At 40.9% G+C, this 25,604-nt stretch overlaps 1 protein-coding gene across 1 annotated transcript in view; it reads left to right on the top strand.

Moving 5' to 3' along the window:
* LOC126638904 (netrin-4-like) overlaps positions 1–25,026 on the top strand; it is a 48,328-nt gene extending 23,302 nt beyond the window's left edge. Inside the window, 8 exon segments of the mRNA XM_050313190.1 lie at positions 9,417–9,543; positions 9,914–10,102; positions 17,774–17,787; positions 17,789–17,988; positions 18,736–18,872; positions 19,874–19,942; positions 21,059–21,229; positions 21,332–25,026. Of these exon segments, the coding sequence (XP_050169147.1) occupies positions 9,417–9,543; positions 9,914–10,102; positions 17,774–17,787; positions 17,789–17,988; positions 18,736–18,872; positions 19,874–19,942; positions 21,059–21,229; positions 21,332–21,468 (1,044 nt within the window). The 3' untranslated portion in view covers positions 21,469–25,026.
* The last annotated feature ends 578 nt before the right edge of the window (positions 25,027–25,604 follow it).

Here is a 25,604-nt window from a genome sequence, read left to right as displayed (position 1 = left end):
AAAGATAGTAAGAGCTGTCAAGTTTAGGATCTGCTTTGATGACACACTTAAGCTGAGCCCAGAGATGCTTCCAGAACAAAGTTTACAAAGCAGAAAGTGCACATGGACAGAACACAGAATCTAGACCAAAGCCCTTTTTGTTTGCCAAACATTTCACAATTCTCTTTCTAGTCCATGAGAAGTAAGTATGGACAGAGGAAAGCGAATGTGGATTAAAATGTTTTCATATAAAGAAATAGTTTGGGTTTTTTTACTTGTTAATTATTGGTACCTACACTGCCAGGAAATTCTTACAAGTGGCCTCGGATGTTTCTTTTGCCTCTTTATCCTGTTTACAGAGACAAACTAGACTCCCTGTGGGTCTGATCCTCCACAACGAAGCAAATGGAAAGTTTTCCACTTAGTTCAAAGGGAGCAGGATCTGATTCTAAGTAGGATTCCTTGTTTGGCATAATGGAAGTTACATAAGGTAAAACTTGTTTTTCTACATCAATTTTCTAGGTGACTTGGCTCTTGTAACCCTTGCAAATACTATCTACCTCCTCTTCAGATACCTTGTGCAGTTCTACTGATAATCCCCAGCTAAGTTTTCATATTATCTGATCCAAGCTGTGCCAGGCTGTATGATGTCCAGCACTCAGAGATGCAGGTGGTGTTCTCTGTTGTAGTTGGCAACTCAAAGAGTATGTTTTGTTTAAGAAAAAGTTACTTGTGTACATCAGCTATGGGAGTAGGTTCAGGAATATAAAAAAAAAAGGTTCCAAGAGCTTCTAGATCACACCAGAATAAAACCTAAAACCAAATCCCTACACTGACTTTTTTTCCAAAAATTAAAACTGAATATGGACTTCAAGCTATGCCCATAATGATCTGGAAACATAGAAGATCATATAAATTATGCCAGCAAAAGTTAGTAATGAATTACATGAACTACATGGAAAGAAAGAGGTGTTGCTGCCAGTTTTGCCACTCAGAGTGGGCCAAAGCTTTTCACAGGAATCCTTGTGGGTACATGCAGATGGGTGAGAAAGTTTCAGGTATTTGTGTTCAGACATGACAAAGAAGATGACAGGGGAGCATCAAGGAAAGTTTCTCTTTAATTGTAGTGGATAGGGTTGGTGAGTTTCTGGTTCCCCAGGGCAAGATGTGCTTCAAAACTGTGACTCTAAATGACCATTAACTTCTCAAACAATTACTTAGATAAAAGTTGGAAAAGGATATTCAGACTTGTCACTGGTCACCCCAGAAGATCCTCTCTCACAAAAGTCACCAGAACGCTTAACTGATGAATACCAACATAAGTCTAAAAAAGAGCTTTCCTATACATCCCATGCTTCTCCTGTTGTTTCAGGAAGACTGGCACTTTAAAGTACTGACCCCATTCCTGCCAGGAATCGCATCTTGGCCAACCCAAAAATCAACACCTCTGTCCTTCTGAGTTATTAAAAATTTGAAGTCAAGCAAAAATACAGTACTTGTTCCCATTTTATTTTAGATAAATTGTATCCTCCAAATTCAAGCACAATCTGGGCTGTGCTTCTACCCTCTTCTGATCATAATTAGAGTGTTTAACTTGACATCTGTGCAGGTTCTCCATGAGCTCCACTGAGAACCTGTGGTTTGCAGCCAGAGCATCTGGCATTTCTACCATCAACATGATGTTTTGAGTATCTATGGGTTAGATAATAACCACACTTTTGATGGTATGACCTACATAATGGCTTGGTCAGGACGAGTTCTGCTATCATAAAGTTGACAAGTTTTCCCTAAATTTTATTATTGTTGTGGAAATGTCTTTTATGACTGCTGAAGTCCAAATCAGAAAGACATGCCTATTCAGGAACAGTGTTTAAACAAAAGCCTAAAAGCTTTTCTGAATCAAGGCTCAGTGTAGATCCACCCATGCAGACATTCATCTTGTACAAAATCATCTCTTATTTTGTGGAACGGAGCCCTAAACAATTTCCTATCTGACATCAGTAGCCTTTAAACACAGCTTTTCTTAAAAGCACCTGCTATGAGTAAGCTATTTAAACATATATTAATTTTATTCCTCAATTACTTTAATTAATAGTGGTGTTTGTTGTTTTAATCACCTTAATTATGTTCTCTGCTAGTTTCATCTCTGTGGAAGAACCATAATAATCCCACTAGTACAAACATTTGATTAGTAAGGCTTCTAAATATATCTTAAGGCTGATAAAATATGCCTTATAGTTCTTTCAAGGATTGCTTTTCACATTAAAGCTACAAGAATCTGTGTGTGTATGATGAAGAGAGGGAAAGAGCTGTTTCATATCACAGCTATCAGCCACCATTTGGGACCAATATCTCTCTGACATCCCATAGTGCAGCATATTTGTGAGGTCCTTTCATTTAAGATCCGTGCAATATATGTTTCTTCTCTCTAAGTTGAATTTGACAAAGCTACCAACACTAGGATGTTGCTGTGATGTGATGTGATAATCATAGGACCTGCTGTGTTTGGCCTCATATATTCAGTCATTGTGTTTTTAAGCTCTGCTGGGACTGAATAGACTGTTTTGTTGTTTCTGTCCTCAGCTCACCTATGTGTTAGTAGAACAAAAATTTTCAGTCTTTTACCAAGGCTTTTCAAGGCCTTTCAGCCAGTTCACTCATTCCCAATGAATATTCCACTAATTTAGGCAAAGCTTTCCAGAGTTGTAGCTTACGGTTGCAAGGAATCTGCATTTTAATACTTTAGCAGCAGGTGCACACAAAACATGAAGAAATTTTGCATGGGACTATAAATAGATTCCATTTTATTCAGTGCAAAAAAAGTTATAAAATCCTACATATATTTCCTTACCTTGGTTCACTCACTGTGCTGGAAGGGCCCTGGGGATTAGCTTTGCATCATTTAGGCATTTAGAATCCTTTCCTTACTGTGCACAACTTTTCTGCTAAATCATGGACTATGTCACCATTTTTCTCCCTTCCCAGATTCCTTAAAAATTTGGCTGGTCCTATGCATTTTCAGCCCTGCCCTCCCCCCACTCTGCAAGCTGCAGCCATTTGCAGAGAAGTTGCAGGAATCTATTTGTGTCTTGGCTTCATCTATTCCATTCCTCAACATAATTTCTCTTGAATGGGAGCTGTGCATGCTGCCAAGTTCACTCAGTATAGAGGTAAAAATTCAGAGAAGAACTCACAGACACACTTTGGGAGGGGATTTTCAATCAGACACCCCTGGAGCCACTGTGGCTTAACCAGTAGAAACCCAGATGAGTTGAGACAGTTGCTGGAGTTAGCCAGATTTATTACAAAATAAATGGCAGAATTATTTGGCCTTTTGAATGAACAGGTCAGTGTCCAAACTTCTCTGAACTGCCCACAGTGTGCTAATCCATACACCTGACCTGTAAATCCACAAATTATTGTCCATATATCAGAATCTAAATCTAATCTTCTATTTTTCCTCTCCTCAAACTACTTCTGGGTCTCTCTATGGGAAAGGCTGGCAGTCAGGCCAGACTGGAACAAAGCCTTGAACAAGACCAAACTCAGTTGTGCCATTCCCTTTCAGGAGATTTGAACAATGGTATTTATTCATTATGCTGTGATTCAGGCATTCATCTGATAAAATATTGAGTCTCGCTCCCCCTTCTGTTTCCTCTGTTTTTAAGACACTCACCAGGAGCTGGTGACCTGCTGTAACTCAGATGCTGCATTTAAGCCTCACAGCTGTTATTTGTGTGCAGTTTGTTACAGATTAATAGTGGAGTTTTTGGCATTGTAGGCAAAAATAAGAGGACAGCTTACTCAAAAAATCAATAAAACCAAGCTAGAATTCGAAAGGAAAACAGGAAGAAAGCAGAGTGAAATATGGACTGAGGCACAACCAGCTGTGTATAAAGCCTGGGGGAGGTAAATTCAGACAGAGGATGGAGTTGTGTTTTGGAACTGTCACAGGTTGAGTTATATCCCCTCACAGGAAGCATGAATTTTATGCCCATCTAGTCTGTTCATCCTGCCCGTTTGTTACTGTCCAAAAAGGTCTTCGTGATGCCAGTCTGAATATTCAGCTGAACACTATCACTGATTTTCCTCCACCATTGTCTGTTCAGTGAATTTGGAAGTAGGGGCAGCTCATTCACTCACTCACTGCTGTGGAGTTCAAAATCTGTATGGGCTGAGGTGACCTTCCCAGAAGGGTCCTACATCTTCTCATTTTACTACAAGCAGGTACTACAAGTCTCTGATGTCATTGCAAACTGCTGTATCCAAAATTTCTCTGGCAACATTACAGAGTGAATACAGAATCCAAAGAGAAACATTTTCTCTGAATCAGCAACAGTTGCTCTGATCTGGAATACTTCCAAATTTATCCTTCATTGATTAGGAAAAAAACCCCCAGATAGACTGAGAACAGCCCAGGAGAAAGAGCACAACTGAATTTACTGAAAGGATAATGGGTAACAAAACTAAATGGACAGAGAGAAAACAAGAGGCTTCAGGTATTGTACAAAGCTGTTTAGGAATATATTGTTTGTATATATACCTTACTAAAGGTATCATACAAAGCGTTTAAAAAAAAATTAAAAATTGCAGGACAAACAGGTGGAAAATTTTCACTCACTCTTTCAGCTGTGGATCAGAATTCAGGTGAAGCAACTCTGTGCAGCCAAAGGTGAATAAATATCATGTAATTTCTTGGAACTGTTGTATGAAAACAGGATGTGGTCCTACCACACTATTTGCTATAAATCAACCAGAAGTTACAGAGCTTCATGGAAGAACTACTGGAGGAAATTCATGGCTTGGTATAGCAGGTTCAAACTGATCATCCTGGCATTAAAATACATGCAGCTATAACCTCCTCTGTGTCCTGATTCAAAGCTGCTCAGGTGGTAGATGTAAAAATCAAAGCCTTTGGCAGCAACACCGGACTTGTAACAGCACGACTGTACTGTGGGGCAGATGAGGGACTTAATCCAGATTAAAAATACTAGTGCCAAGGGAAAAAAGCATGGTTTAGCTTTTTTTAAAACATAGTTTGGTTTCACAGACCAATTTACACATGACTCAGGGCATGATGCAGGTGATAGCATAGGAAAAATAGTAAGGAAAGCATAAATGTCTCAAATTGAGACTGCCCCCAAAGATATTGCATCACAAAACCACAGCCTAATAACTCAGCTCTATATCAAAACAAAAAAGCAGAGCTTTCATATGGCCATTAAAGCCAATATGATGGTGAATGACTATAACAAAACATGTGTGTTCCTTTCTGGACTAATAATATCCTCTAACTGCAAGTATATCAGCTTCTAAACTTCTACTCTTTGCCAAAATTGATTAGAAAACTGGAAGCAGGAGTTTTCATCTTTCAAAGCTGATAGCCTGCATTAGCGACATGAACAACCCTGGCTGAATGCACTCAGAGTGCAGGACTGTGAGAATGCAAACTTTAGCAGGTGATGCACATGGTACTCCACACTGGTGTTTTGAAATGGGAAGGTTTATATGAACACACAGTCTGCCTGCCTGCCACTGCATCTTCTTCTCTGATCCATTCCCCACAATAGCTTAAAAACAGTTTTAAAACTACTGTCAGAGCAACCGAACTCTCAATACAATGATGCTTCAATGAATGGGAAAGAGCATTGGAGACAACTGCAGTTATCAGAGTAACGAGGAGAAGCAGATAAGGGAGGTGACATAAAAATTCCATAATATCTCTGAAATACTCAATTATTGCAGCAATGAGCACTGTGGAGAAGTCCATACAGGCCTAAATACTTTAGTATCTAAGGATCAGTGAAATACAGTGAAATATGAGAGAAGTGGGACACAAATCTCCTGGATTTCAATTTTTCTCCTGTTGTACCAGTATATTTATATGCATTCGTATAAATCAGTGTCATAAACTACTCAGGCTTTAGATGAGAGCTGGCTAGTTTCCTAACCGATGACATAAATCTTGTGTAAGCCTCTGTTGCTCACAGCCTGCTTTCAAGCTTCCTCCACCTGGATTTACAGCCCCAAATCCAGAAAGCTGAAGTGCTTTTTTTCCTCAGATGCCTCCTAGTAATCAAATATCCTAAAGCTCCCAATGACATTAATCCAGAGGCAATCCAAGTATTATTAGTATTAGTGTCCTGAAGGCACTAATTGAACTTTAACAGCCCTGACCAGCCCCACCTGGGACTCATAACTCATGATCTCTGTCCATTGATGGGGGCTCTATTTAAGCTCAGCCCTGGGCTGTTAGTCTCTGAGTATGCTCTGGGTGTGTCTGTGGGTATCTCTGGCTCCTGAATGGATCCCGGGTCAATGCTGTAGGTACCTTTCCTCAGGGTGGAATCCCCCTAGCATGTGCTGTAGCTTGTCTCTCCTTCTGCCCTCTGAGTGGACTTTGAATCCGTGTTGGGAGCTTCTTTTCTGGGCCTCTCAGTGCTCCTGTCTTGCCCTGGTCCATCCCCTTGTTGCTTCTGTGGTACCAGCTCCCTGCTCTGGCACCTGTGCTTGGGATGGTGCCTCCTCAGTAAGGGCACAGCTTGTGCTGTGATAACCCTCAGCTTCTATCTTTTCAACCCTTAAAGAGAAACTGGTCCTTGCTGCTTCCTGACAATCCTTTCCTTAATCATAATTTCTTCATAATTCTGACCTGCTTTTTAGGGCATAGATAAATATCAGTGTAGTTTTCCTGAATTTGTACTTCTCTGATTACTTTGTTACCTTAGCACTATAATTCTTATATCACTTATAATTCAGTGAGAGTCAGTGCATCCTGAGATCTTGCATTTGGTAGAGATCACAATTTTCTAGGTTTTTTGGATGGACTTTTGTGAGAGAAATGTAGCCTTATTTCAGCAGTGAATAACAAGTCAGGGACGTACCTGCCCTCTTCATGCTGGTGTTGAGTGTGACTTTCACATTCTCCCTTTCCTAAGCAGATATCTCATTTCCTATTTTATCTGACAGTTTCCTTTACTTTGTTCTTGTTCCTTCTTGTACTTTAGTCTCTGGCTGCTTCTCCTATCTCTTCCTCTCTAACAGAACAAATTGTTTTGTCTTACTATTTGCAGCCACCTCACCTACCCTTATTTCACCTTGCACTTAAATGTAACAGGTCTCTTCCACTGCTCAGTTTCTTCTGCATTAACCAGTTTTCTGCAGTCGCCACTTAGATCCATTGATCATCTTTCTTGTGTGTTCTATGTGAGATGTTTGTCTCTGCTCTCTTCTCCTATCCAAACTCATTCTGTAATTCATTCTCCCCTCATGCTGCACTCCGTTCCTTATCTGTTTCACCTGTAAATGCTGTCTACGAGAACTTTCTGAAAGAAGTTCCATACCATGTTTCTTTTTGTCTGCTCAGTGGTTCTCCTGTCAGCTGCTTGGCTTTTCAGCCCTTTTGTTTCTAAGTCAGTCTTCTTTCCACACACATTTGGTAAACAGTTCCATAGGAGGAATCACAGGCAGGAAGGTTCTTCTGTGCCTCTGTCCTACTCACAACATGCCACAAACTACAGTTCACAACAAACTAGTGGGCAATGAGCAAACTAACACATCTACTTTCCAAAGAACAATCAGACTTTTCCTTTCTCACTGAATTTTCCTGTTTGTTTTCTGCATAATTGTTCGTGAGTGTTCACGTCATCTGTGCAGGGCACTGTAAGTGCCGGGTCCTGTAGAATAATGAATATTTGATCATGTCATTCAAGGCTATAACAAGATTGCACAGTTTAATTATGCCATTTCCCAGCTGTACAGTCTCAGAATTTTTCATGGTTTTTTAAAGTAGTGAATGTACAGTTTTTGTATATGTTTCTAAAAAAAATGAATGGCCCAACCTAGATTTTGCACTGAAATACATTTCAAGAAGCACTTTCCTAATAAGTGAATGGATTCAAGATTTTGTTCTGACCCATTTTGGAATAAGCTGCAAAGTGGAGTTGAAGTCTGGGGATGTTAAAATCTATGATTCTGTGTCAGGCTCACTTTCTTTACTCACTCCTGACCCCTTCCTCTGTTCTCTGGCTTCAGAAAAGCAGTCCCTGTGTCCACAGGGGAGAATGTTAAGCCAGAAATGCCAAACCCAAACAGGGGCAAGCACAACGCTGTTGCTTATTAGTATTTTTGCCTTTGTCTCTGTAATTTGTCACACTATTTAGTGCTTTGAAAGCGGATGAATTTCTTGTGCAAAGGTCTGGAGAGGCACCACGTAGTGTGTTCCATGCTGCATCCCCCTGAGGTTTGCTGGTGCTGAGCTCTGACTGACAAACGCGAACCCTGAAGTCTGTGCTCAGTGTTCCGTGAGGAGGCAGCAAACCTGCCAGCTGGCCATGGAGGGGCGATGGCATCAGCTGCAGCCTATCCCTCTGCTTGCTACATCACATTTCTGCTCTGGGAGGATTAGAAACCAGGGGAGCGGAGAGCAAATTGCTGCAGGCACATGAGTTTGGGGGCAGGGGAGCACATTCATGCAACTGCTTTCTTTTGAATGCTTCTCTCTTGATCCCAAGCTACCTGCTCTGTCAGATGGGGAAGGGGGGACTGCAAAGGGAGAGTCTGACTTTCAGGAAAGACTGTGGAAAACTGTAACTCAGATTACTTGTGAGATTAAGGGATTAGAGTCAATTCACACCCCAGTCAAAATGAAATTTCAGCCTCTGTTTTTTGTGTAATGTGCAGTGGGCCAGAGCTGTGCTGGTGCTTACAGAGCTCAGCATCCTCAACAGCCCACGGAGGTCTAGTTCCTGATTTCTGTGCATTTCCTACTTTAGTACAAGTGTCTTCTTGCATGTGACATACATACCACTAATTGGCATCTTCTCTTGTGATAAATATAGAACATGCTGTATGGTACCACCTTTCCCTTTCTCCTACTCCCTTTACTGGGTATTTCCTCAAATAATTTATCTGGGAAATCCTTTCTCTGAAGCATTGCAAACAGATATTGGAATCCAGTTTCTTAATTAAAAAAAAAAAACAAAAAAAAACAATCCAACAAACTCAAACAACAACATAAAAACACTCCTGTAAGGCCCTTCTTGAAGATGGTTTGATACTATAGAATCTTGTGCACCAAATTACAGTGTATAGTGGAACTGGCTGTTATATTCCTGATGTGTGAAATTACTTGGCCACAGAACCAGTTTCAATAGTAACTTTCTGTTTGAAGTCTGGACTAGCTCAGTTTCCAAGATCAGGTTTCTGGTGTGAATACCTGTTTCCAAAATCTGACATATAATGGAGTATTTCCATGATTAAAAATTAAATTAAAAGAGATAAGGCTACATGTTCAAGCTCTAGGCTCTGTGGGTCTCTGAAGAGAGCCAGGCAGCTGTGTGAGAATTGTGCAGGAAGTGTCACTTCCTCATGAGGCTACTGGGGACTCCACCACATTCTTGCTGGTAGCTATTTGACTGTATTCTTTTCCCTGACAGGTCCATGGGAAGTGTGTGTGCAGGCACAACACGGCAGGGGACCACTGTGAGAAATGTGCTCCCCTGTACAATGATCAGCCTTGGAAGCCAGGAGATGGAAAAACAGGGGCCCCAAATGAATGCAGAAGTAAGTGGAAAGGAGGGTACTGATCCAGGCTTTCAGGATGAGCACTCACCATGCCAGCAGGCAAAGCTCCCTAACAAAGACTTCTGTCGATTTACACTAATGGTGCAATTACATAAACTGGGGATAAATTGCTGGTCATTGATGGAGAGCTTCAGTATGCACATTGTGTTTCTGCAGCTGACCCACTGGGGCTATCGGGAAGTGGAATTTACAAGCCAGAAATCTAGTTTTCATGCAGCTATGCCCCCTCACATTTCAGGTTCCAGCAGGGTTTAAGATACCATCAGGTTGGTTTGGAAATTGATACCATTTGACCAGTGTTGCTGTGTCTGCTACATAAACTTGAAGGATATTCTCCTGTCCCCCCCAGAGTGTCGCTGCCACAACCACGCCGAGAGCTGCCACTTTGACCTGAGTGTTTGGTTGGCATCCGGAAAGCGCAGCGGGGGAGTCTGTGACAACTGCAAGCACAACACAGAGGGACATCGGTGCCAAAGGTGCAAACCAGGGTATTACCGAGACAGGGGGAAACCCATGTCCTCCGCAGAGGTCTGCAAACGTAAGTGGCCATGTTACGTGTGGTGAAGACAAATGAATGGTGCAAGAGCCATTAAAAGAATGAAACAATTTCTATAGAATCGATAACTCCCATAGAGGTGACTCATGAGTGTTACAATCTTTTCTTTGTATTCTTTTCCTAACCTACACTTTTTTGATCCGAGATGATCATCCTGATTTTTTTTGTGTCTATGTCTCCTCCTGGTATCACACACTTTTTTTGTGATAATAATGTATTGCCTTCTGGGGAAAGGTACATTCTTGTGTAGGGGTTTAAATTAATATGGTCCCCTTTTCTTGAGGCATATTTTATTTACCTGGGGGCTTTTTTCTGCACCTCTCAAGACTGTGTGTGCCTATGTGCCTATTGTTAAATTCCATTTGATTGTGTAACATCAGTACACATAAGCATATACAATAATAGATGCAGGAAGCACAGGACCAAGCATATTAACTTGGAAACAAATACATGAGAGCTCAGACTTATCTCTGGATTCCACAGCTGTATTATGGTGTGATCTGCCCAAATTAATTGCATCATTAACACTTCAGCAGAATGTGTTAGGAAGTGACTGGCACAGAGGCACTAATGGTTGCACACAGAGGGTGTACAACCTCTGGATCAAGGTAGTTTGCACCCAGCCAGTCTGGAAAAAAGCCCAAATCTCCCTTACTTAGTGTAAACATTTCCTGAATATCCTGCCAGGATTCACACATCTGATTCCATCTGGCATCCATTTGGGAGGTTGTTACTTCCAATAATATACATAACTTCTTTTTTCCCTTTGGATAGTTTTCCTTCCCCATAGCTCAGACATCAGCTGCTAGCACAGAGAACCTCATCCTCTGTCATCTAACCTCAAGCCCACTTACATCATGAACTTTTAAAGCTTTCCTCACCCTTTTAATATTCTTCAACATGATTCCTCCTTACCATTCAGGTTACAAACACTCCTCTACCTAGGACTGTGTGGCTTGTGATACTGGCTAAACTTTCTGTGCCCAACATATCCAATGCTTCTGCTCTTTTGCATTCTTCCTGCTGGAACTTGGTGACAGCCCAGACTGCTTCCACACCACCCTTTCTTTTCAATTTCACAATGCTCATCACACAACACTGATGGGCAGACAGGGCTGAGGGTGAGTTTATCTGACTCACCCTGCATCACTCAGTGTTCTATGGTGGCCCCTTTCTAGTCCTGTTTCTACTCTGAGCGCATTTGCTACAGGGGAATATTGTAATGAGAACAAACTGTTGTGCCAGAAGATTAGCTTTCAATCTCCTAGTACCTGAAAGAATCTGTGTGTGGACTCTCATATTGAGCAGCAGGGTGACAGTGCAGTAACCAGCATCATGTGTAATACTAGATAACTGTTAAAGTCAAGGAGCACTGGAGAGCAGTGAAGAGGGAAAAACTTTGTTTGAAAATACAGCCTATCTGTGTGGAAACCCTAGAACGGTCTGCCTGGATGAAATCAGACCTTGACTCTACCTCTGCCTCTTTTGTCTGCTCTGGTTACAGGTCTCTCAGTATCCCCTGCCAAATACTCTGCATAGCAAAAGAAAAACTGTTCAGAAATTTACCTTGCTGAAAGAGCTTTGTTCCTGTCATGCTGGTCAAGCACAACAATGCTCTTTTCACCTGGGAACATGCTGCTGCCAGCAGAAGGCCCCCAAATACAATTGTCTCCACTCTGACTTGCATGTTCATCCCTAGATAGCTGCCATCCTACTTTAGTGACCTGAAAGTTATATGTCTTTTCTAGGCTCACTGTACTGTCAGTGGAGAAACAGGGGGACCTCTGGGGAATTATTTATTGCAGTCTAAGGTAGATGCCTGAGATAAATGAACTGAATTGCCCTCTAAAGCGTATCTATTTCCTTGACTTAAGAGCTACTCTGGATCACTGGCCTGCACTAGAGTTTCTGTTGCTTGAGACACATCTAAATAGTTTGATTCAGCATTATTGCAGAGCTAAGCAGGACCCTTTCTGTGCATGATTAAAGTCAATGGGACCTTTCCCAGGTGTGTAAAGGCACGTTTGCCATATCAAGATACAAGGAAAGGGCATTGCAGTTCACTCCAGAGACTGTCAGTGTGTGAGCAATGCTTGTGCCTCCGTGGGAATACAAGGTACCCTAGACATAACTACAGAGTTAAGAGAAACCTGGGAGGGAGGTGGTTAATCTGTACCTTTTCCCTTTTATTTAAGGCAAAGAAGAGAATTCCCACAAGACTCAACAAATGAATTTATTAGGGTAGTATTTTGTATGATGGAAGTCCTGAAAATGCTTCCCCATGTGCATTGCAGGCAGTGTGTCAGTGTGAACTTCATGTTATGCTGTACTTTTACAGAGAATTTTCAGGGAATGCTTCACTACTTTGTTTATTACGTGACAGCAAACCCAGAAACACCAATGGAGACAGGCAGAGTTGTTCTGGTTAGAACAGGTTCAATGTGACAGAGGGAAGGTTTCACCTCCAGGACCTTCATCATCTGCAGATGGCTAGTGCTGACATTAAATTGAAAAGCCTCATGCAGGATCTAAGAGAGGCTCCCTTCTCTATCCTTTAGGTTGCAAAACCTGCCTTGCTTGTAAACCTAATCTGGTTTGGTCTAAGTTGTTCAGGTTGTGTGATCCTAAAAAACAACTTTGGTTACTCAGTAAAAAAAACCAGCTACTGTTTTTGAGCATTGCTAATACATAAGAAATTAGACAATCACACCACCAGGTACATTTTTCTCATACTTCAGCCTGCTGATTATTAATGGAAGAGTTGCCACTTCCGGATTAGAATGTTTTTTAGGATTTAAATGTACCAATTCCAAGGCATCATCCCACTTTGAGAAAATCATGCAAACAGACCAGACTAACAACAACCAATGGAAAACCCACCCACTGAGCAAGTGTTGAAAAGCATTAATAAACTGCAAACAGGAGACTGAATGGATGGTTTTAGTGAGAGCAACCTGGTGCTCAGCTTCCCAGTTTGAACTTGGAGGAAAAAAAAAAAAACCTCAATGGGAGATCAAACTTGACCCTTGTGTACAGTAGATACTGAGCTGGGAAAGGAAATCTGATGAAAAAGCTGAATGAAATGCTGTGCTAATCCCTTTGAGAAAGCACGCTTGAAGAGTGCTCTGCCATCCAGAGCAAAGTCTAGGCTCAGCTGTGACATCCCCCTCAGGCTCCCAGAAAGTTAACAGGACAGTGCCCAGGCCCAGAAAGAGTCTTTAAGCATTAGTCATAATAATGAATAGCATTCTCTCTTAATCTGCTAGGAAAAAAAAGTTGTATAACAATTGGATCTCCTGGCACTATCTAAACCACCCTTAGCTGACCCTCCAATGCGAGACTGCAAAGACATTCCCCTGTAAAAAAAAAAAAAAAAAAAATCTGTTGAAATTTGATATGCAAGTGTGAATCTGCTGTTCCTTTTTGTCTGTAGAGGTGGCCTGCCTCTGATCCCTTTGCTTCTCCTGTTCCTAGCAGCTGAGATGAATGAGAGCTGTGTCATGTGCAGAGCCTTGTTTTGACACTGCTTAGATTCATATGTAAAAAAAAAAAAAAAAAAAGGCATGAAAAGAGCCCCAGAGCAAGGCACACCTGCCTATTATTGGGGGTGACAACATAGGATTAAGCAGTTTGGATATAGACTTGTATGGAAGCTTTGACTCAGAAGCCTAATCGTTTCCTAACCAATGGTTAGCAAAGCTGCTGTATCCTTGCCTCTTTCCTGTGGCTTATGCTGAGGCTTAAGGGATCCTTCTGAAATGGCACCATCTTTTGTACTCACCCTTTGCTTAGCTTAAAAATAATGCAGGCATGTAGACCCATTTAAAAGGGTCTCTAGGAAAACAAGCTTTTTTACTTGGAGAACAAGAGATGAAAATTAAAATGTGCACAGATGCACATGCACACACACATGGTCTGAAAGGCTCTGCTTCTCATCCTTTACTTCTGAGTTGAGGGAGTGAACTTTTAATTCTAATATCACAAAGGCCCCATCACATCTTGGTTCAAAGTCTGTCTTAATCAGCCCTGACCACACACAGAGCTGTCTATCTTATTTCCTTCATTTAAGAAAGAACATTGGCAGAATCAATCCCCACACCTGACTTGCTTTAAAAATTGCCTAAAAATACTCCAAAGATGCACTTATATATATATTTCAGATTCAAAAGGCTTTGCTTGATTTTTTTTTTTATTTTATTTTGCCTGGGTTTTTTATCAAAGAGCCAGTGTCTGTTCATACCTTATATGTTATTATTAGACAAAGTTTAAGGCAAGATACCTCAAAGGCCATTGAATTACTTGAGCACTTGCTGTTTTCCTTTAAGTTGGGACCATATTGTTACAACCAATATTATATTTTACATCTGTGTCTAATTAAATGGAGAAGACAGCTGTGCTGAGGGCAGACAGATTTATTGAGGACTTGAGTGGAGGCTGCTGTATGAATTATTCATTTTTCATTATTTTCTTGTCTCCTCCCTTTTACAGTACTTTTTGACAAAACAAACTTAGTATGAGAGTGAGACTAAAAGACAGGAGGATGTTTTGTGATGCTTTGTGACCAATAGCCAATTCTAAAGTACAATTCTAAATTTTTCACTACATTGCTGTCAAGGGGAGAACCCAAATAAACCAGCCAGCTCTGAGCCAGAACTGTCTGCACACCGTCCCTAACATAATTGATGATGCCTTTGACAAACAAGGCCATTGTCACGTTGGCTGGTGTTTTGTTAGACAGGGAGGCGGATGGAGAGAAAACTAGGGTTTGCCAAGAGAAAAGAAGTAAAAATCAGCAGGAAAAGTGTTATCAAATATTGGAAAATGTAAAAGGGTGAGGTTTTGGCAACTTGCTTTTATGTTTCTTTAATTGTGAGGTTTACTTGCAAATCCATGGTACTGTTAAGCAGATAAAACCCAGTCATCCACAGCTGCCCTTTCAGCATGTGACATGTGGGCTCTTATTTTAGGAGTTACCTTAGATGCACAACTGGGATTTTGGCTGTAATACTCTGGAAGCCAGACAATGTACCCACCCAAGCTGAAATGCTAAATAAACACAGACTGAGTAAAGCGTTTGCAAGCCACTTGTATAACTCATCTGAAAGTGTTGTACATGTATTGATTCAGCTTTCTGATCCACCAGAAGTTGTCCCAGTTTCTAACTGGAGAATATGCCCCACAGTTTATCTGGGAACATTAGGTTTTCTGAACTGTAGCCTCAAAATAAAAAAAGGCCCTTTTTTCCGACCTCCTCATCAGCTTTCACCAATGCTGTCAGTCACTGTGCTGCAATATTTTCCCTCAGGGATAGGATGGGAGACAGTCTCATCTTCCTGAATCAGGATCCAGTCTCAGCTGGGGATAGGTAGTCTACTGATGTAAGTGATTTACCCATCTGTTATGTGACTCTAACTGATGAAACCTGAAAACTGGAAATAAGATAGGAATAAAGACACAGAAGCTGAAGAAATATGTTTTAGGTGAAAACTCCACAGGTAGATGCTACATGTAGAGATATTACAGTGAAAACAAACCTGAATTCAATCCAACCTGGATGTTGGCAACCTCTTAATCCTTGTGACTCGGACCTATCTGCAGTAAAGGAAAGGTGTGTTTTCCCTCTTTATCCCCAAATCTATGACAATCATTTTCTTCAAGTGACTGACAAACTAAATGTCTCCTTTTCTAGGGTGATGTAATCGGCCCTGCAAAAATCAGGGGAAAAAAATATAATCAAGTTTAGGGGCAAAAAAATCATAACTTGCCTTTGAAACTGTCAGTGCTAATGAGCACTTCAGTGTTACACCTGCTCTCCAGAACTGACAGCACAAAGTCAAGACTGCTTTGTGGCGAACAGGCGAGCTGCTGCCGCCCGCCAACCAGCTCATTGTGCTGAGCACACTGCCCACGACAGCACGCTTATTTTCTGTCCTTAGGCTATTGTGCCAGTGTCCCCTGAAAACAACAGACCAAGATCTGTCTACAGCAGTGTAATAATATTATTAAAGTTATTTGCATAAAGAACACAGGGCATGGGGGGGAAAATAACTGTATGGTGAGCAGGTCATCAGAGAAATACAAAACTGCTCACCCTCTTTCTTGTATAATTTTCAAAGGATATTTTCTTAAGTATCAAATACAAGGTTGGAGATGAAAGTGAACTCTGTCCCTGCTACACTTTCAACTCATTATAGTCACATACTTGCCCCTTCCCCTTGGAAAATGATGTGTGGAATCAGTGTTCATTTGGTCTCTTATCTGTGAGATCATGGAGAAAAGTAGTTTGATCAGAAGCCATGATGGGCAAACTTCAAAAGCTTTGGAGATCATGTTTGGTTCAGATAAGTATCCAAAACGCTGTCCCCTGATCCAAGCTATGTAAACACGCTGGGTGTCCAACATTTAACTGAAAATCTCTGTTAAAGCAGGTCTTAGCCACAAGATTTTTATTTCTGCCCTCTTCCAGATGGATGAAGTAGTGATGCATTACCTTTTCAGTCTGTGCTACAAGCAAAAGCCAGGGCATGCTGCTTTGTTAATACAAAAAAGATCTGAAATATGAAGGCCTGGAGTTCAGCTCAGCTGTCATTTTAATCAAACTCGTTTGAATAACAGAAATGAGTAGGTTTGTTTATTGCTTGTATTTAACCTCTGCAGAGCTCTCAGCACTAGGCTTGACCATCTCAGCTTCTGCCTTGATTGAGAGGAGTCAACTGTGCTGGCTTTGCACCACTCTCTGTGTATCGCTCCCTGATGCTGCCACATCTGGAATGTACTAATGGTGTGGGACAATGACAATTTATTGTCTGTGGAGGCAGAGTTGCCCACAGGAGCTGTAATTATCTGTTTTACTGCCAAGTTGTCTTGAGTTGCCAGGCTGGTGCCAAACTGGCAACAGCATTAGAAAAATTTGCGAGGGGGTGGAGTTGGTCCTCCTTTTTGCTCATCTTCAGCTACATGTAAAATATGTCTAGTGAGTTTAGAGGTCTTCTCCAATTCTGTTTGCTTTCCTTGAAAAAGATCTGCTAATATATTTGTAAAAAAAAATTAAAGAAATTGATCATCTTCTTTACACACATACAGTACTTCAGGGTGAGATGTGTCCCTTAAAACTTGCACTGAAGGAATTTGTGCGCTCTTTGGAGGCAGAAATCAAAAATATGTTTCAGGTCATCTGAACCACCTGTATAAGCTGCATCTACCCCAGAGGAAACGGTAGTTTTGCGATCTCTGTGTTTACAGGAAAGGTGATGTAGGCAATACCTATCATTTTTTACCTTGTCTATGTTAGTGAATCTTTTTGCAAAACACTTTAAAAGTGGATGACCTTCAAGTCCCTTTAAAAATAAACACACAAGGGGGTCTTCCTGGTACCACTTCAAAACCCTGTACGGTCAAGGTTCGTGTAGCAGAGAAGAATTGACTTTCATGCGTAAATGCTCCCATTTGTACTTGTTTTGCTGTGTTTAATGAGTTAAAAAGAAGCAAAAATAATATTGTGAATGTAAGCTGAAACGCAATGTTTACCAGTTCTGACTTAAAACCACTGAGCATAAGGAAGAGGGTGCAAGTTTATCAGCCTTGCAGAAATGCCACTTAACCAGATGACCCCTTGGCACACAATGTGACTCACCTGCTGCCCTGTCTCCACAGCCTGTGCCTGCCAGCCCAGTGGGTTCAGCCAACACAACGTTCAGCAGCAGCTGGAGGTGCCACCCCCGGACGGGGTTCTGCTACTGCAAACCCGGCGTGGCGGGTCCCAACTGCGACAGGTGCCTCGTGGGCTACTGGGGCTTCGGAGAGAACGGCTGTCGCCCCTGTGACTGCGCCAGAGACTGCGACCAGCACACTGGACGCTGCTTCAACAGGTGAAGAAACCATCCTCTGGGTTCTCTGTGAAATGAAGCAAAGACTAACAAATACCGCAGCAGTATTTGTTCGGAGGGTGCATGATCGTTTGAAAAGGCAACTGGAAATCATAAGAGGTTTCTTAGATTACATTTGGTGTCTGGCATGCTTTTAAGACCAGTGTGTTATCCAAAGCAATCTTGAAATGATGACTCTTTTCAGTAATAATAGGCAATTCCACAACTCTGTGATATGTATACCATCTATAAATACACCTGTTTGCCTTGGAAATAGATGGAAGAGTCTGAAGAGCTTGCCCTCTCCTCTGTGCCCAGTGTAAAATGAATGACAAAGTCTCTATCTTGTTTCTAGAGGGCAGGCACCTGTGCCCCAGATGAGTATAAATCAATACAGAAATCCTGTGATTTGCTGAGCCACTGCAGCTCTACGGGTCCTACAGCTGTTCTCAGGTCCTTATGACATCAAGTGGTCACTAACTTAGAGTTACATAATTCTCTAAAAAGAAACAAACAGAAGGCAAAAAAGGCATGCTTTATAGCTACTTTAAAAATGCTAAGTCAGCAGTGGTAAGGCCTAAATAAAAGCCTAGGTCTTGTGATCTCTGTCTGGCATGAAGTCTTGCTCTTATTTGTGCTCCCAGTCTGAAGAAAGCATGCTCATTTGTCTGGATACAGCCATGTGCTACAAACACCTGCTTCCCACCCATGTCGTGTCCTCACCAGTTCTTCTGTTTTATGTGTCCCCAGCTATGACAGTGAGCCATTCTTTAACATCCCCATTGGGGGACGAATCCCTGACCTTGTCCAAACACCAACCAACGAGAGCGAAGAGGAGTGGAAATGGAATGACCACGAGCAGGGATTTTCTGCACTGAGGCATCCAGGTACAGCCCAGAGTCTGGGAACGTTTACTGAATTCACTCAGTGCCAGTTCTTTCTCCATCCTAACTCAAACCTGCCCACTCATCTCCAGCTTGTCTGTCACCCATCTGCTGGCAACCTTCACTAATCTGAGTTTGTAGGCTGCCGTCACACTTGCATTGTTATTTTCCAAACTAACTGTAGGATCCAACTTTGGTTTTAGAAACTGGTAAGTCATGAATAACATTGTGTGGAAAAAACACTCTCCTTTTGTTTTCACAGTTATAGTCATAATGCTTCTGATTTTACACAGCTCCTTCTCAAGCATTTGGTTCCCGTTCAGAACTTCAAATGCTCTTTGTAAAAAGCTCATGTCAGCCACCACTGAAAGGCACCACCTCTGGGGTGGGATCCAGTGATTTTAAGAGTAAGATATTCCTCATGGCACAACAGCTCAGGAGAGAAAGTAAAGCATACCCAGCTCATGTTACAAAGTAGGAATGAGGTGGCACTGTTAATACTTGAATAGTTCTCTGTTTTGCCTGCCCTGTAAAGATCAGCACTTACCATCATTAGTGGCTTGGTAAGACACAGAGGTAACACCACTTACTGCATGACTTGACTCTTCTGAGACACATTATTGCCTTAATACAGAAAGGATGAGAGTTACTTAGGTCATGGGATCAGACAACGGTATCATTGCTTATGTGATTTACATCTGGATCTGATTCTTACAAATCTCTTCATCAGGATCAGTTTATTAACTGTACAATAGACCTCATGCAGCTGTATTTTACCTGACAGTACTGATAAGATTTCAGAATAATTATTTTATCATATAACAAGAAACACATTTGCAAATAACTGAGCTCACTCTCAAACTTTGTCTTAAGGTCCATATAGATTATGAGAGCTATAGAAACCTAACTTTATAACTGAGGACCATTTGCTCTTCTTTTCTCTCTCTCTTACCTCTTCTCCAACATTCTGGTGATTCTGGTGATTCTTCTGGTGATTTTGCTAGAAAAGTGTGTGTGCAAAGAAAAGGTGCTTGGGAGCGTCACTGACTTCTGCCAAATGAAATATGCCTATGGTAAGTGCCCTCAAGATACAATAATTTCACAATGTTCTCTCTGTGCATGTTGTTAGCCAATAGTTATGAAAAACAACAGGATTCGTTAGGTCATGATATGAGAGGTAGGATTTCTTCTGCCTTTTTTGTCTATAGTGACATGTCCAACTTCTGATCAGAACTGAAAAGCATTTCTCGTGCATGGCTCCACGGTGTCTCCTTCCCACGCAGTCAGCTTCCCTCTACAGCAGGAGAGGTGCTCAGTGGAATGATTGGCCTCTACATCAAGACTAGATGATAAAAATCTCACATCTAAACTGCCATTGTTTTTGCACTCATTATGCAGCTTCAAATGGCCATGCTCATTTGCCAAGAATGTACTTAATGCTGTTGTTTATGAGCACCTGGTTCATGTCATCACAAGAAGCAAAAAAGGAAAGCTCTGGGATCCAAAGGTGTTATGTGCTTGTGTCTTGACACAACAAAGCCTGCTTGTGGGGCTGATCTAGATGAGTCTGGCCTGCCAAAAAGTTATGGGATCCTATCAAATTAAAAGGAAGAGAAATTTGTCATGGCAACCAGATGTTGGACCACAAAACAAAAATGTCTTTTCTGGTTTACTGTGCAATCATGGAATTTTAGCCATGTGACATGCCTGAAGTCTGATGGGAAACTTCCTGACTTCCTTCCTGTAGAGTAGGCAGTCCCTTCTTACAGGACAAAATTTTTGAGAGGCCAGCGTTAAAGCTCAACAAGTTTTCAAACTGGAAAATATCATCAATGCACTTAAAATCAGACTGGTAGCTGCTGATCTGGGTTTTTCACCCTTCCTTATGTACACATACAAGTGCTTTCCTATGATTTCCAAGTGTTTGACATCAGCCCATTAAAAATAGCTGCTAAATAACACAGTGAAAGGATGAGTTATCTACTTCAAAAGAAAAATCCAGTTTTTCTTCTCCAAAATTATCTGTAAGAACCACAAGTGAAATGCAGAAGCATTGTACTTTCTGTACAACTGCAGTTTTGGGAGTTTTGGGTGGGTTTTTTCATGTCTTCTTTTAGGGTGTTAAAATTCTAACTTTTAGCAGAATAAACAAAAATTTAGAAATTCATTGTTGATCTCTATCTGAACAGTGATAAAAGCAAGAATCCTCTCTGCTCATGACAAAGGGACCCATGCAGAAGTTGTTGTGAAAGTGAAGAAGGTCCTGAAATCAGGCAAAGTGAAAATTGCTCGGAGCAACAGAAGCATTTACCCAGAATCCTGGACCAACAGGGGCTGCACATGTCCCATTCTCAATCCTGGTAAGGACAAAATGTTCACTAGGTGTTTTTCTTCCCCTGTAAACAGTGGTGACAATTCCTTATGAACATCAGACCATCTGCTTTTTTTTTCTTTTAAATTAGGTAGTGACTACCTTATAGCAGGCCAGGAGGACTCTAGGACTGGCAAACTCCTTGTAAACATGAACAGCCTGGTGAAGCCCTGGAAGGCCCATTTGGGAAAACAAGTATCAGATATTCTTCGAACTGGGTGCAAATAATTTCTGCTTCAGAAGTTACAGCGCTGGACTTTGCCCTTTAGTAACACTGCAGTGAAAGGTGTAGTTAGTTCATGTGTTTCCACTCAACGTGCTCCTAGCTGAGGTGATGAGAGCAGACTTGCCATCCCTTCTCCTTTCATATGCTTAGACAGGAAACTCAGGATATGACTACTTTTTAAAAAAATGCACAGCCTTATCATACAAGAATATTTAGTGCATCACACATAGGTTACAAGTCAGTTCTTAACTTGAGCCTGATTCCACCCAGAGAGTCATTTTGCAAGGCAAAACTAAAGATGTGGATTAGTGCTTCCATACTTCAGATCAGAGTCTGACATTAATATGCATAAACTGCTTACATAATGCATTCATTACTGGGATGTAGTTTTCTTTATAAGTGACCACTAAAAGGCAGCAATTTCTTTAAGCTTTACAAGTTGCATAATACTAAACAAGAATATCAAATAAACATATTTAAAAGAGCTCAGAGTGATTTAACATCAGAGTGCAATTATGCCAATATAACGGGTTGCTTTCTAGAAGACAATATTATCCCTTTGCTGAACAGAAGCAAACGTGGATTATCTTGGGACAATGTTGTTTACAGATGTGTATTTGCTATCACCAATGCTTAGTGCTGAGCTCTGCTGCAGAAATCACCTGGGTTCAAACTCTATTCCAAATCCAGCTCTTTGCTGTAGTACATTAGTCTGTAACACCACAAAGGTTTCACAGCAATTACCACAAAAAAAGCGCCTTAATGCCAGGAAGAAGTCAAAACATGTGAGGAACAACCAGCTGCTCTAATGTTGAGACTGTAACACTAGAAAAGCTACAAAGCAGGAGGTAAATGGATTGGCTGGTCCATGTATTAAATGAGGTAGGTACAGCTCTCTGAGAGCAACCTGGCTCTTCCAACTGTGCTGTAGACCACTGGCCTTTGATTGCACTTTGTGCTTTCGTTGTACTTCATTTCTCTTGGTCACACTTCAGGCTAAGATACTGAAGCTCTGCTTCCTTCCCACTGTGCCTGAGGATTATTGTTCACTCCAAGAAGTACAGGAGTGGTAACATCTGCACTCCAGGTGAAATTAGTTCTGTTCTGCAAAAGTATTCCTTCTAAACCAATTTCACCCTACCCTATAGTAATCAAGAGGTAGCTACTTAAATCCTTCCTTAACACAATATTTTGAGGAAATTGTAGTTTAAAGACCTGTGTCCCCTGTTTGAAGGACTCACAATGAAGTTCAAGGATCAAATGAAGCTGGTTGGAGCACTCTCTCTTCAAGCAAAGCAGAAATTACAATGAATCAATCTATATTCTTTCAGGGGGTTACAGAGGAAAAGCAAGCACACGTGCTACTTTTGCATATTTCAATTCCATGTCTATAATTCTTAATCCTCCTAGGTAAGAGGAAATATGTTAATTTAGTACTGTCTGGCACATGGAATATCTAGAAAACCCCAATACTAATGCAGAAAAATGGAAGTCCCAGCCTACAACTTAGGCCACCAGTTTGTTCTCTTTACTATTGAGAATCTGAAAAAACAGCTTCTTTCATTCTCTTTATTGCTGGTTTACTTTTAATTTCACATTGATTGAACAGTGGAAAAATCCTCAGCTGGATTATAGGCAGATATTTACAAAAGAAAAGACCTACTTTCTTCCCCAACAGTGTATAAACAGTGTGTCTTCCTCCCTCCTTTTCAGGAAATTTCCCCTCCTCCACTGCTTTCCTTCGTTCACTTCATTATTTATTAGTTGTTACCTAAAGTGGTATCCAGCAATGTGACATTTCCAACAAGCCATTTAATTAATGCAATAAAACACTTTTTAACCAAGGAACTTGGCAGAATCTGAAATGTCAGTTTACTGAAATTAGCACAGCAACTGCTTTCTTTCCTGCCGGCAGAAATTGTCTCACAACAAAAAGATTGACTAGTTCTCTTTAAAATATCAATAAAGACATGCACATGAATTTACAGTCTGTTCTCAAAAGACCTCTCAAAATAAATGAATTTCAAGTGTGTTTAGAACTAAACTAAGGAATGTTCTTTTCAACAGAGGCCACGCTACCTGCAGGGGATCTTATTTAATGATGATGAATGTCCCATGTTGCAAGCTCTCCTATTCCACTTTTTGTGCCAGACTGGTGATTTTGTGGGAAGGGTAAACATCTGCACAGTTCCTTTCTGTGGATGAAAGTTATTTTCTGACATGGTCATTTACAAGCTTACTAGCTACTGCTAGTAGAAATACTAATTTAATAATAAAAGAATATTGATACCCTGGTGTGTTCTCTCAGGGCCTAGGATAATACAGTGATTAATGATTAATTAGGAGTCATTAATCACTGTTTGCATTTGTATGCAAACAAGATAGTCATCAATATATCCTGTATTTCAGATATCTCAAAAGTAGGCAATATGTACACACTTTTCTTTAAAGCTGACTGCAAGTTGACTTTTTATTGGTGTTGCTACTTGTGCTGATCAGGCACCTCTAAGTTCACAGAGAAGAAAAATAAAAGAATAAAGTTTCAAGTCACACAGAGCTATCATGTGCAATCTTTGTTCTGCAGTGCTACAGTCCAGGGAGCCTGCCTGAAAATAAGAATGTAAACAGAAATTAACCACACAGATCAAATTATAACAGCTACTGATTACAGAAGAGATGAGAAAGTCAAAAAAGATTGGATCTGTGTACATTGTCCTTGTGATCCTCCCTGTGACTTTGTGTCTTAGGTGGCACAGCCATACAAAGAATACTAATGTGGAAAAAAGGATGAAATTGGCCAGTACAGAGTGGCTGGGCAGCTTCTTTTAAAATGTGTGAACTGGAGCCTGCCTTTAAGAAGGCCATATGAACAACCTACAGCACCCTAACAGACAAGGTGGCTCACAAGTATAGCAACCACATATCAAAGAGCAGCAATGATCTATCATTTGGAAATCTTGCACAAGGATGAAATAAAAGCCTTTACTCACAAGACAAGGAGTCTGGAAAGCTGAGGAGAATTTCTAACAGGGCAGGTGATAGTTTGAAGCAGCAGGACATGTAACTTCTCAGAAGGCAGCAAACTCAGGATTGTGGAGGTCAGCGCAGCTCTCGGTAACAGCTGTGCCGCACGTGTGTCCACGAATACGTGATCCTTCTGGCAATGTGGATCTTTAAAGCATCAAAGTAGTTCATTAAATGCTCATTTTGAGTGCTGAGCCCTAACTCCAACATACTGACATGTTGCTAATAGTGCTTCACCAGCTTCTGCTCTGGGCAAGAAGTGAAGAAGGAAAAGGTACCTATGCACAACCTTTGTGCACTGCTCTTCTGAGAGAGGCTCACTGCTATAAAGAGTAAGTTTCCTCTGTAGCACTTAGCATGTCTCATAATTTTTTTCATGCTGCTTGATGTAAGGTTCCTTTTAATTGATATAATTCACATGATGTGCTCCCTCAAGTCCCCCAGGCCTGGAAAAGTGAGTGTGTTCCTTGTTATGTGTTGTAGCACTTTTTATTTTTTAATTAAAACTTACAATTAAAAATATTCAGATACTTTAACTGATGTGAGGTTTGGGATTTATTTTTAAAAATTTAAACCACGCAATCCTCAAACCACAAACACATTAATTGTTTTTAAGTTAGTAAACCACAAATATTCCAAACATCAGGGTCTTGCTTTGATAAGAGTTAGCAGAGTGTCAGGCAAATGGAGAAAAGCATTTAGCTAATAAGGTAACCATGATACATTAGTTTTCCACTAAGTAAATTACCAAAAAACATGTATTTGGTATGAAAACGTGCACAGATGAAAAACACATAACAAGTACAGTTAATTCTTGTAAGTGGCATGTTAGTTCAATAACTATTCCAACCCCAAGCCTGCAAAATCTTATACATAGGTATTGCAGGTGCTTAATTCCCATAAGAAATACACTCATGAAATGTTTTGCTGGTCTGAGATTTAATGAGGTCTACAAAAATGTTTAACAGGTCCTAAAGCTGCTCCTTTACGGAGCTGATTTGTGGGATGCAAGGCACTAAAAAAGAAATACATGACAAGTAGGTGGAACACACCCTACCTATAAATGTTCAGGATTTAGGCAGACCAAAGTCTGCTCGTGACGGTCTCCATACCT

This window comes from Myiozetetes cayanensis, unplaced genomic scaffold, assembly GCF_022539395.1.
Source record: "Myiozetetes cayanensis isolate MyiCay16 unplaced genomic scaffold, myiCay2020 scf18, whole genome shotgun sequence".
Classification (NCBI taxonomy): domain Eukaryota; kingdom Metazoa; phylum Chordata; class Aves; order Passeriformes; family Tyrannidae; genus Myiozetetes; species Myiozetetes cayanensis.
This window is presented reverse-complemented; position numbering and strand designations above follow the sequence as displayed.